Source organism: Cygnus olor, chromosome 10, assembly GCF_009769625.2.
Source record: "Cygnus olor isolate bCygOlo1 chromosome 10, bCygOlo1.pri.v2, whole genome shotgun sequence".
Taxonomy (NCBI): Eukaryota; Metazoa; Chordata; class Aves; order Anseriformes; family Anatidae; genus Cygnus; species Cygnus olor.
Window position 1 is genome coordinate 10975163 of NC_049178.1, and position 12833 is coordinate 10987995.

Here is a 12833-nt window from a genome sequence, read left to right on the forward strand (position 1 = left end):
AAGAGCTGCCAAGTCCTAAGGTTTTAAAGTTGTATCTTCACTTGGCTAGCCTGATCTTTCGGCAGAGTGGAAGCGCTAGCATATATATACACATCTTCCAGCTTCCCCTTGCATTCCCATACCGAGTCCCTAATTCTCCTCCCGAAAGGGGAAGCTGTCAGCGGCACTAGCAAGTAGCCATCGTGCTATGCTTGAAACCTGCTTGTGGGATCTGTATCCTGGTGATACTGCCTTGATCAGCTCTTGAAATGAGGTTGTATGTTTGTCTTCGAGAGCTGCGTGGCTCCTTGATTAATCGGCGGACATTTAGACCAGCGCACTACCTACTGTTGCAGAGCTTATGATGGAAATTCCCGAAGAACCTTGCTTTAACCTCCCAGACGCGCAGCACTTCTTCACGGGGTTTATAGCCACGTAGAAATGAATTTGCCAGGACAAATGAATGCAGTTATTGACTGGAGCAGCAGTTACCTGCCGCTATTGAACAGGTAGGAGAGGGTTAAGAAGAAAACCTCTTCTGAGCCACTAGATTGGCCCCGACTAAGATGAATGTCTAATTCACTCCCAGCGTCCTTACTGCTGCCAGTAATAAAAAGCTTGCTTCACATATTCACCCCACTGCAGACGTTTCTCTTAAATTAAATATCAAGAGGACATATAATAGCACGATTCCACGCCAAGCCAATATTATCAGATTGATGTCAGCAGTGATAATAGAAGAAGGATAAGTTGATGAGATTTCATTTATTAAATAAAGTAAAGGGAATACGCAGCGATAGAGAGGATTTGGTAACTCTTGATGTGTCAAAATGCAGCGAGATCACACTCGTTCTGTCGTACCTCGAGGGATAGCAGAGAGAAGGATGCCCTTTGTTTCATTTTACAAAAACCTCTTCCTTCTTTTGCAGTCAGACCTGATTTAGCCCCCTCACTGGGAGGGGGGAGCAAGATCTGAAATCACGGACTTCCCGTGTACCTCGCCTTCTGTCCCGCTGCAGAGTAGCGGAGGTTTTTCCCCACTGTGATGGGGCAGGCACTGCTAATGAGTTTTATTCCTAGATTCATCCTTTTCTTTTTCTGCCTGTCATCTTTTATCCGTTCTTCTTTTTCTCTTCCTTTAAACAGATGAGAGCACGCATTACTGGTTTAATCTTTCCTATTCTGTATGACCTGCAGTTGTTTCTGAGGTACTGTCCCATACCTCCCTGTCTGTGTATTCCCCTGGCCTTCCCACCCCAGCCCTTCTCTTTTGCCTTTTTCCTATAGACGAGCCTCTTGCATCTGTTTTCATAATAGCAGCAGCAATTACAAGGCATTTTATTTTAGACAGAGGCTAATTGCCTACCTTCTTGGTGGGAGCATATTATGCTTAAAACCATGCCCCGTTTTAGGAGAAAGGTCAAAGCTTGCTGGTGTTCTGCTCTTTCTGTATTCAAAGCTCGTCTCTTCTCCACCACGTTCCTTTCCCATCACTGCTTAAGAAATAATAATAAAAGATGTTTGCAGTTAGATGCTGCTGGGCTCCGCCAGGTTTTTTGTGTTTAGTTCCTTTTCCTTGCAGATACGGATGCGTAGGGCTGGGCAGCAACTGGTGTGCGGGGCTGTAGTTCCCACTGCTGTGCAAAGGTTGCAACCTAAAATAAATAAAAGGCTTAATGGGGGCAGGAGGGTCACGTCCCTGAGTCAGTAGATGGGACAGGAGTAGTGGTTGCTCTGCTGGGAGGAAGGCTTCTCCGAACCGCTCACCAAAGCAGTCCAAATACCCTTTTTGCTCCAAATGGGTATGGGAACTGCTCTGTTGGACGTGGATGACTTGGGTGTTCCTGGACTCTGCGGGATGTGCTTCCTCGTGCCGAGCTGGCCCTCACTTCTCGTCCCCTTGTTTGATAGATCCCGCTGCATGGTGCAGCACGGTGACAGTTCTCCCCGAGCAGCAGTCGCATCCCGTTTCAAAGTGAAATGCCATTCGCAGTAGGATTTAACTGGTTTTGTTGAATTTCCAGTTCACTTACGAATGCACTCGTAAATTGGTTTGTGTGATTCGTATTGATAATTACCTCGGCTGACTTCGTGGTGCATTGATTAGTTTCTCTAAATCTCTTCTGAGAAGATGGTGCAACTGATGCAGAACTAGACTTGGAGATTTTATTTTGAAGACACAGCAACGTATTGATGCAAAGTGAATATTGTTTATGGCTCTGGGTACCCGCCTTTCAGTCGCCCAAGAAATCCTCTGCGTGGTGAGAAGACACATGTACCAGTGCTGATGGAGGTGCAGGCTTGGCAACGTGCTCTTCTGTGCTCAGTGATCCCTTGCCTCTGGTAGGCTTGAGGCAGTAGCAGGTGCTCGGTAGCTTCTTTTTTTATCATTTCTTGGCTTTTAAATAGCCCTCTGCGCTGGGGGCTGGCTACCAGGGGGCTCCTCGAGCAGAGGGGCACCGAGTTTGTGCTGCTGTCTGTCCCCAAGCTGGCTCCTACCTTTGTTGTTACTCCAGGTAATGCAGACTGATGCCACAGGAGACACAGTGAACGAAAACATAGAAAAACCCTTAATTATGGTAGCTTAATTATGATGGCTCTCCATGCTGACAATGTCAACCTCAAGCATTCTTCTCTATATTTCTCCAAGATATTTGTGCCGTACTGTTGCAATGAGTACAGAGCGTTTTGTGGCATGCTCTACCTTTTTCTTCCCCCAGCTCTCTGCATGAAAATTACAAAATGCCCTTCAGTTTAACATGGCTGAGTGTAAAAAACCTAATTTTAAAAGTCTTAACTTCTTCATTGAATGGAGGGATTTGGTGGTATTTCCTGACCTGGTATTGTTTGGTATCGTTTCCACAGTCTCGCTGATTTGATTAGAGTGATATTAAAGTTAGTGACAAAGCAAAATGCCAACATTATGAGTTTCTGAAGCTCCCTCTGAGTTCTCTTCTATTCCAAAATTTGAAGATTTTTTGGAATATGGATTTTTAGGGGATTTAAAGGTGATTTGCTAGAGAACATAGAAATTACAAATGCACGCTAACCTCTAGGGGCTGTGTGTGGAATAAGTTTCTTCTAAAAGCTGTAAGGTGGAAAAAGAAGTCGGTGTCATATTTTGGTGGTTTCTGATGCAAATATTGGTGTTTTAGGGTGTGGCTGTCACACCGGTACTGAAGAAGCCTCAGTCTGTCCGTGTCTGTTGGCAGAGGAGGGCTGAGGACTGAAGAAATGTCCTTTGGAGTATGTCCCTGCCAAACTGTTTGGAGGAAGCAGTGGGGTTGCTGATATGGAAAGGACAATTTCTTTTTTCTTCCTTTGTTCCTTCCACTTGCCTTCCTGAGCACCTTACAGAAATGAGCGTGATTTGGAAACTTATATCTGCGCTCTCCAGAAAAATTTTCAATGATCTTGCTTGAAGATTTCGTGTTTCTTTGAAATCTGTTTCACCTGAGAGAATGAGACATGCCCAGGAACAGGTCATGTTTTCTTCCTGCTTGATTATGAAGCACTGCTGCTGAATGAGTGCCTGTTGTTGTTCCTGGGGAAATGAATATATCATAGCATGGCATTCGTGCCTGCCTGCAGCATCAGGTGCTTTGGGAAGAAGAGGTGCATCTGATATTTGGGCACAGATCTCTTTAAGCCCGTTGGGGCAGGAAATGCAAGGAATTAACTGGATTTATGGTTTAGAAGGCAGCATCTGAGGGCTGCTACACCTAAGCATATGTTCTCTGGTAAAATGTACCGGGGCGATTGTGCTGCAAATTCCTGCAATTTGCGTCTGCCTGGCTGTGCAGCTGATGACACTGTTGTCACTGTGTTTGTGCCATTGTTGCTCGTATTGTTTTACAGTGACCTTCCCTTTATCAGTGCGGTTGCTTATGATGTGCCATATGCACACAGGCACATGATGGTATAAGAGCATCATCCCTAATTGTTCCTGGGTAGCTGTCATTGCCTCTTATGGGGTATGAGTACCACTTCCTTCAGAAATAAAGAAACAGATATCTGGTCTTGCTATTATTCCCTGTTTTTTCGAGTCACTAGGAGAATTACAGTGCTTCCAACCATGTTGGATTTTTTTTTTCAAGTGTTTAAATAGATGAGAATTCAATAGGTGGAGGTAGCTCATTCAACAAGTCCATTCAGTTCCCTGTCAGCCTGTAACAGATCCAGTGCAGGCCCAGCCAGGACTCCGGAGTTCTGCCAAAGATTTCCAATGTGACTTGGGGAAGTCATTGAACCTCTTGGAATTGATTTTTCCTAACTGCAGAGGAGATATGATGTTTTATCCATGGGTAAGAACCTTCCCCACCAACCTAGAAAGAATGTGTTCCTTCTTTCTGCTTAGTACTCTGGATTTTTCAGCCAAAAGGCACTGTTGGTCATTTAACCCATTTTGGTGATCGCTGTTTTTACTGGTTTCTTTATTTTTTAGGGCTAGGTGACTCCCAATACAACAGTAGTGACTGTGCCACTAGTAGTGTAGTAGTAAGTGGGTGAAAACTCCCCTTTGCACATCTTTCTGTTCTTGTTTTCCCTGCAGGAGGAGGAATACTGATCCTGTCTGCGCAGGTCTGCAGTCTGAAATCCTGAAGTGCTACCAAGAAAACAAATGTGAAGTGCTCAAATGCTCGGAACTGGCTAAGGAGTATCAGCGCTGCGTTAGTGCAGCTCAGAAGGTAACAAAAGCTTCCCTGATATACTTGTGGGCTTTGCTGACTTGTTTTGCATGGTGTTTTCTTCTGGGAAATGTCTCTGAGATCTGTAGTATCTGATAGTTAAACTGTGGTGTTCATAGGAGGCAATTTTTCCTCAGGATCCATTTTGCACGTTCACATTCATTCCACGTTTCTCAGTCATGCTGTGGTATGTCCCAGCAGTGGGTCCTGGGGTACTGAGCTGCTACCAAAACATTGGCGCTGATGCTCCTTGGTTTCAAAGTCAGCCACAGTGATTTTCCCACGTTTTGCCTTCTTGGATGCTGTGTTCTGCAAACAGTAGGGAAATCCATTTTGCCAGTGTTGGCAACATTTTGAACGGGCTCCAAACATCCTCGCTCCCATTATGGGACCTCACAATTGGAGGTCTTGCTTCCTTTCTTGGCTGCATGAGGAAAGCTGCTTTACTGGGCAGAGTTACTGCCCCTTGAAGGAACTGCACGCTCCTGAAAGCTCTTTGTCATGTGCAGAGGTCCAGCAAGGCCACAGCTCTGCCGTCAGAGATGCAGAGCCCTACTAGCTTCTGTTGATGCCTTAGGACAGTCACTGCTCAGCACCTTGGAAAATCTGTGGCTATTAAAACAAGTGAAGGAGAAATGAAAAAAAAAAACAGTATTTGAATGTTACGACTAGGATATAGTCTTGGAAAAAGAGCATGGTAAGACAAGCTGCTGCTTGGGATGTCCGGAGTGTAAAGGATGTTCTCCATGTGAGAATTCAGCCAGCTGTCCCTCCAGGGCAGACTTTTTTTTTTTTTTTTTTAATTCTTGAAGGGTGTTGAAACTCTATAGTAAGGTGGATTTGGGGAAAGCATAGAGCCTTCTGGGAATAGAGAACTGAGACTCCTCTCCTGGGATTATTAATATGAAGGCAGGGGGTGGGGGGAGGTGGAGATCTCATCGAAGCAGTCTTTCTCTGTCGCATTAGCATTGTGAGGGGAAGCTGTATGGCTGATTTAAGTATAACATGAAACAAGCTGCCAGCCGGCTCCCAGAAGAAGCCCGACAGAAGGAGATGGGAAAATTGTCAGGATATATTAGACCAAATGTTGTTGCTAGTCCTGGTGGAATTTTTTTCCTTCCTGTTTACAAAGAAGGTCTTTGTATGTCTGCAAATCAGCAAGGTTAAAGCTGCCAGGGAAAGGGCTTCTCTCTGATATCTTTAAAGCCCCCAGCTCCCAAAACGTGTGGTTTCTTTTTCTTTCTCAGCTTTAAAGTAAAGCAGTGCCTTTGCTGCTGCACAATCTGTGCCCTCTGTTGCTGTGTGCAGAGCACTGGCGCATCTACTGCCAGCCTCCGTTACCTGATGCTTCCTCCTTGCCTCCTGTAAATCAGGCTTGTAGCCTTTTCAGTGGAGTATATCTTTAGCAAATGCATTTACCAATACATCTTTATTGCATGCAGTGCGGGCGGAATGTGATTACCAAAGAAGACAGATTGCATTAAACTTCAGCATATTTGCAAGCTGCGGCTCCAAGCCGCCTGAGAAAGGGGCTGGGATGCTGCCAGCCCTGAGCCCCAGCCCGACATTATTAAAGAGCAAATTGGAAGCTAAATGACTGGTAACGGCAGAGGGCAGTGAAAGATCCTATTAACTTGGAGCTTGTTTGGATTTGTGTGATTTTTTTATTTTTGGGGGGGAGGGGGTATGCTTTCTGTATAAACCAAAAGCTGGGGGTGGTCTGGGTTTCCAGAGTGTTCAGTGAACTTCAGAAATTTTTTCCCGTCTCTTTTGGAAACTTCTTGGAAGGAGCAGTACACAGGAGATGAACTTACTGTGTAGATTATGACAGGGAATCTCCTTGCCCTGCTTTAAGAAGGGGCAAGAGATACTAAGGCACAGGTAACTAAACCTTGCAGCTAGACATAGGTACTAAAAGGCTCTGCATGTGCAAATTCCAAAAGACTTGTGCGAGGAAATACATGTTCTGTAGTTCCCTTTATCCCAGGACAGCTCGAGCCCTGACAATTTGCGTTACTGCTCTTACCGAGTCCTCTGACTCGTGAGATATATATGTAATGATCACAAGCTGTTGTGTTTTTTCATGAAGGACTATAAAACTCCCTCCTCCCTTCCCCATTTAAGCTGTTATTTTTCTTTAAGTTTAAATTAGCATCTTCTACCAAATGGCTTTCTGTCTCACGCATTCCTCATTCAGGAAATTTGGGTTGGAGGAATGTGGGAAAGAAGGGTCAGAATCTCTTGATATTTTTTTCTTTTCCTTTTTTTTTTTAAACATGATATGTTTGCCAGTATAGAGGATGTTGTAATCAAAGCTGGATGCGGGACTTAGCTCACTTGCATGCTGGTGATTTGTTCTTCTGCTTCTTACTAAAGATTTTATAAGGCTTGGTGAATATTCTTTAATGAAGCATCTGGTTCTCTGCAAGTTCTTTTTGATGGCTGGTTAAATGTCTCCAAGGCATGGTATACATTAGACGCACAGAAAGCAAGCTCTAGATTTCTAGGCTGAAAATTACAGTTTACAGTGGATTACTGTAATTCCTTGCATCTTCCCCCGTACTGTGCTGCTCCGAGACCATTCCTTTGGGCACCCATTTCCCTTTGCCTATTGCTACGCGCGCTTCTGGTCCAGGAGGTGAGATGCACCCTCAATTACCTCAGCCCCACGGACGGATAGATCGGGAAATAATTTCAGGAGTTTGGAAATCTATTTTCTGCTCCCATTTCCTGTGGAGGCCCTCGCACTGGAGCAGGTTACTACGTACCGTAGTGCAGGATAGAGACATAAATGGTGTTACCTGGTTTGTATGTGGTCATCTGGGCTTCTTTTGCAGTCAAGGGAGAGAAAGAGGCACAGCTAGAGCACGGTGCGTCTGGTCCTAAAACAGTCATGTAAAATAGGCCAGCTGAATTGCCATCCTCGGGTGAGTATTTCTCTCTGCTGTGTAGGAGGCATACCCAGCCCATGAACTCCAAAGTTAACACGTACAGTTGGATGTTACTTAGGGGAGCAGGATCCTCTCCTGGATGTAGCTAGCACGCTCGCGACGTGCTCTGTGTACCCTGCTCACTAGCTTTGCCGGTTTTGCTCTCCTGAATGTTAAATTTTGCTTGTGTCATCACGGGCTCGCTGCAGCAGCAGCAGCCCGCGTGGGCTCTGGGTTGCTTTCTGCATCCTGAGCTTTGCTTATGTCAAAGCCCTCTGACTTTAGAGGACGTTACTGTAATGTCTCCTGTTTAATTTAGGAGTGTTTTATCTTTTCTGGTGGTCTGTTTTCGTGGCTCTGCAGAACTTCAGCTACAGCCTAAGAATCGCTGGTTTTAAATCTAATAAAAGCTGGGATAATGGGACAGCTGTGGGAGGGGCAGTTCCCATTGTGTCTTTTAAAATTGCCTGTAGTTTATTGACCGCAAGTTTCACCAAGAGCTACTGCTGCCGCTAGATAATGAGAATTGAAAATTGCTGCTGCTGTTTCCCCGAGGTTTTATCTTGTGCCAATGAGAAGAGGGTGTGGAAGGAAAAAGGAGAGTGGGCAGTGGAAATCTGCGTAATTTCTTATTTTGAGCCCAGATGGAAGGGAAAAACAAATTATTTTTTTGAAGTCAGGGCCCTGTTACTGAATTGCTCCCCCACCCTGCGAATGCGCGCTCACATGCGAGCTTTTCAGAATATTTGTGACCCCCTTCTGCTTCCTCTACGTCCTCTTCACACCAGCAGGCAAATCTGAATTTCCATAGAATTTTACTTAGCTAATTTGTTATGTAATTGGTGGCTATACAAAGGAATCTCCGACCAGCTGCCACTTGAAAACTGTGGCCTCTGGTGACCACGTATTAACGCGATGTGCGATTTTGAAGAGTGCTGCTTCTCGCAACTGCGTGCGAAGAAATGTCTGCTGGTAAAGAGCATGTAGCCCTTTTTTTTCCCAGGTGTTCTCTTAATGTCTCTAGGTGCCTGTCTTTCACAGAGGGACCAAGGTGAAATATTTTGCGCTCTAGCTCCTGGCCAAACCAAGTTATAAAGAGCTGCATAGTCAGACACATGTATTCCCTTGTCAATAGGAGGGGTACACATTGAGCTGGGAGCCCTTCATAATTCCGCTCTCTTTCTCCCTGTTCTACATCCAGCTTCTCACAAGCCTGCTATTCATAACAGACAAAGGTAAACCTACTTCTATCAAGGCTTTAGGGCTTGTCTACATAAGGAAATTACAATGCAATAAACTGGCGAGCGAGTTTATTGTGCAGCAACTTCGCTGTATGTGAACGGTCTTGGTTGGTAATGGCAGGACGGGAAAATTCGCCCTCGTTTGCTGTGAGTCACTCTGCTATGCAAACAAGCCCGTGCAAAACACTGCCCGGATTCCAGCGGAGGTAGCCTTGTAACGTAACCTTGAGTCTGCTGCATTCTCCTTTACCCTTGGCTGTAATAAAAAGTAATGTGGTCAATTTACTGCTCTTACTTTTCCAAGCGATCCCTGTGAAGGCCCGTTTAACACACAGAGCATTGCAACTCTGCCTCAAGTTTACTTCTGCTCCGTGGGCAGTGACCTAGGTTGCTGTTACTGAGCAGATGCAGCAGATAGCCGTGCAGCATCCCAGCCTGCTGGAGCAGTTCTGCTCAAGCTTTTTGGATCCTGCTGGAGTGTGGTGTGCTGGGAACTGCTGTTTCCAGACCTCAAATCTCTGCTGAAGATAATCAGCTCCAGGAGGCATTGGGTGCTGCGGGCAGGTGTCTCTGACCAGCAGGTATCGTTAGACTCGTGTATAGAGCTGTTGCCATTCTGTTGGGTTGCAGGATGCTTTGTAGATTGTTTTATGTAGAGGTCAGTGGTCAGTGTGCATGGCTGGGGGAACTTTGACCAGGTATACTGAGAAATGCTGGGATTCTGCCTCCCTCCCTGAGGTTCTGCAGAGGTAGATCCTAGCTGTCAGAGTCTGGTAGAGAAGATACAAATATATCACAAGGTATGCTGCTTTCAATACAGTATATCTAACTTGGAAGACTCTAGGGTTGTTTGAGCTTTCTGAAATCCAACTTTGTGGTTTGAGATAAATCTGTGTTCAGATCAGGAGCGTGATGCACGCAGCCATCCTCAGCCAGGTATTTGCCTGCCCTGCCTCTCGTCTGCCTGTCCTTGTTCAAAGCAAACATATCTGTAAAGTGTTTTTCTTGCTTTCTCTGTAAAGTCAATTCTCTTTTTTAATCTTTCTCTCTCCCAACCTTTATTTGTGCAAATGCTGTGGTGATAACACTATCGGAGGAGTTTATGACTCAATAAATGGCCTCCACAAGGGAATCGGTGGAGAGGCCGCAAGCTGCAGGCAGCTGCTGTTTATTTAGTCGTAAACACAGAGGAGAGCGGCGCTGGATTAACTGTACCCGAGCATCCCCTGACCTGTTATTTGCAAAGGTGAAAATGATCCATATTTTGCTTCTATTTATAAAGGATAGAAATGGTTATTGTTTTGATTTTTTTTCAAGGCAGCGATTCCTGGTTCCGGTGAGTCTTTGGTCCTTACACGTTTCCTATCCCCAGGAGTTCATCAGTTGATAAACTAAAAATACAGAGCTGCCTGAAAGGACATAAACCGCCATCTTAATATATGAGGCATGTCCCAGAATAAAATGCTGGCCTACTTAAAATGGAAATGGCTGCTGCATATACCCGGTATTCATGAAACTGGAGGCATAAGTTCTTTATTTGCTCTGTATCTCAGCACTTCACAAAGCCCTGATGTTCCTCACAGCTTGGCATATCGTCAGCACTTATTAACCCAACTACCTTCTCTCTCTGCTGTTTGCCCAAACATAAAAAATAAAGCCCAAACACGACACATTCTGGAGTTTGCCATTTTCGTAGAAAACAAGAGCACAGATAAGCTTAAAACTTTATTTTGCTCAGTTGGCCGTGCTTCAAGGCTCCTCTTCTAGAGGTATTTTGTCCATACCCTCCGACGTTTTTCTCTCAAGTTCTTGTAGGCTTTGCCTGGTCTGGAAGGAAGACTGCCTGACCCCGTTTCTCTCCTCCAAAACAATCCATTGTCTAACAGTCTAACTCACAGTCTGCGTTTATTTATTTTGGCTCTGTTTTTTGCTTTTTGTTTATTTTTTGACATCATTGTAGTGAGGCAGAATTGCCTTTGGGTCTAATTTCTCACTTAATGATTCTGATCTCAGATATACTTACAGGTAAAGTTAATCTAAATGTGCATGTTTCACAGATGGTTTTGAAGGAAGCTGTTAAAAGAGGGAAAGAAGTCAGAACATCATTACAGTTTCTGGAGTTGGACTAGATGGCATCTCATTACGTTTAAAATGTGGTCTGTGCTACAGCTCTTTCTGATTTAAAAGTTAGTTTGCCTGAATCTGTTTGAAAGCAGCCTGAAAAATATTCTGCAGTAAAAAATACTGTAAGAGCTGGCCAGTGAGGAACAGAAGTCAGAGCTGACTTTACGTGGTGTGGTCTTTGGGAGGGTGAATCTGAAAACAGGCATTTGAAGTTGGGAAATCAAAATCTCGTTTATCGTTCTCTCTTTTAAAATTATTTCTTTATTAGCTTCAATTAATGGGACCTACGTGGATCTACTTCATCTAAGAGGTTTCCCAGGTTCTGGGTTCTCTGTATGGCGTATTAGGAGGTGTTTTCCTGAGAACTGTAGCCTGTTTGCAGCCAGGCTTATCTACTATGGGAAATAGTTGCTCGGGGGTGCGAGAGTGTTGTGATACATCATGCTGTTTTAATGCCAGATTTTTTCACAAAAGATTTGTAGCACTGTGTTGGCAAGTTGGAAGTGGAAATTCTTACTCAGATTAATTCTGGGAGACTGATGACCAAGCAGTCTTGGACAGAAAGAAGTTGATTTCCAATTTTTAAACTGTGTGTTTTGCTGCTGAAGTTAGATTGAAACAGATCCACAAAAATTGCTGTCGATAGCGACTGCTGGTTAGAAGCACAAGGTCAATGGTCAAATGCCTTCAGACTCCCAGGAAGTTCCAGAATTGCCCTGACTTCCATAACTTGGTGCTAATGTTACATCCATTCTCTGACAACTTGGCTATAACTTGGGAAATTGTATCCGCGATGCCAAAGCCTTCATGACAAACTGGGGAAACCAAAGATTTGTTATGCTTGTTGTTGGTCTTAGTCCATGCAGGAAGGTCTCCTGCTTCACGCAGCCCGCAGTTCTCACACACCATCCATCAGCTGTTTTATTAGCAGCTCTTGGGGCTGAATACCTTGAGGACTAATGGGATTTGCTGCTTTCCCCAATCCGTTGGATTTGTCTGTGTGGATAGCGTGTACAGGGGTTATTCTGGTGGCACTGGTCCTCATCAAGTGGAAGAGTCACTACCAAGCAAGCAAGACTGCTCTACCTAGACCTTTGCAGTGCCAAGGAGAACGTGGGAAGGTAATGAGCACCCCATGAGCCCTCTTAGTAGTAGGATGCCGATCCTCCTTCGACGTGCCATAGCTTGGATGAGAAAAGAAGGCCTAGGGAAGTTGTTCTGATGCTGCTTGCTTGCATTTGTTCTCCCAGAGAATCTCTGCCCAGGGCTGGGGAACATTCATCTGTTACAAAACCTAAACTTAGTGGGGAGAGTTCCTTGGGAATCCTGCCTGCGTTAATTGTGGATTTCATCTCTTTGTGGCTCTGTCTTTGTGCCCAACAGGCCTCCTTGCCTGGAGGTGTTACCTGCTATGCTTGGAGTGCTTCCAAAGCACTTTCAAGCCATCAGTCCTAGCTAGACCGTCTCAGGAGAGGTGAAGTAATGTTACTGGGCTTCAGGGCTGTGGGTACAGGAGCAGGATGTGTCACAGACAGCACCTTACAGCAATGTGCATATAGTAATAGAGGTAGCTCTGCTGCCACTACGCTGATCTGTTGGCAAGAAACATTTCAGGTTCTAACCTCTTTTTTGGTTAGAGGCCTTTGGGAGGCTTTTAAGGGTTGGGGAAAGGCTCTTAGACCTCTGTCAGCATTCACAGAAACTGTCCAGAAAACCAGCACTGCTAGGATTAGGATTTGTTTCCTTTGTAACGCGAGGGAAGCAGGTAGCGAAGTCTTGAGTCAGGGTGGTGTTGCAGCATCCTGTATGTTTCGTTGTTTCTGAAGCTGGAGAAGAGTGCTGCTCTGCTGGGTTAAGCCTGAATGTGTCCA

General features: G+C 45.0%; 1 protein-coding gene across 1 annotated transcript in view; it reads left to right on the forward strand.

Moving 5' to 3' along the window:
• CHCHD6 (coiled-coil-helix-coiled-coil-helix domain containing 6) overlaps positions 1 to 12833 on the forward strand; it is a 110820-nt gene that overhangs the window by 70376 nt on the left and 27611 nt on the right. The window contains exon 8 of the mRNA XM_040568858.1: positions 4532 to 4667. Within this exon, the coding sequence (XP_040424792.1) occupies positions 4532 to 4667 (136 nt within the window). The remainder of the gene's footprint in view (positions 1 to 4531; positions 4668 to 12833) is intronic.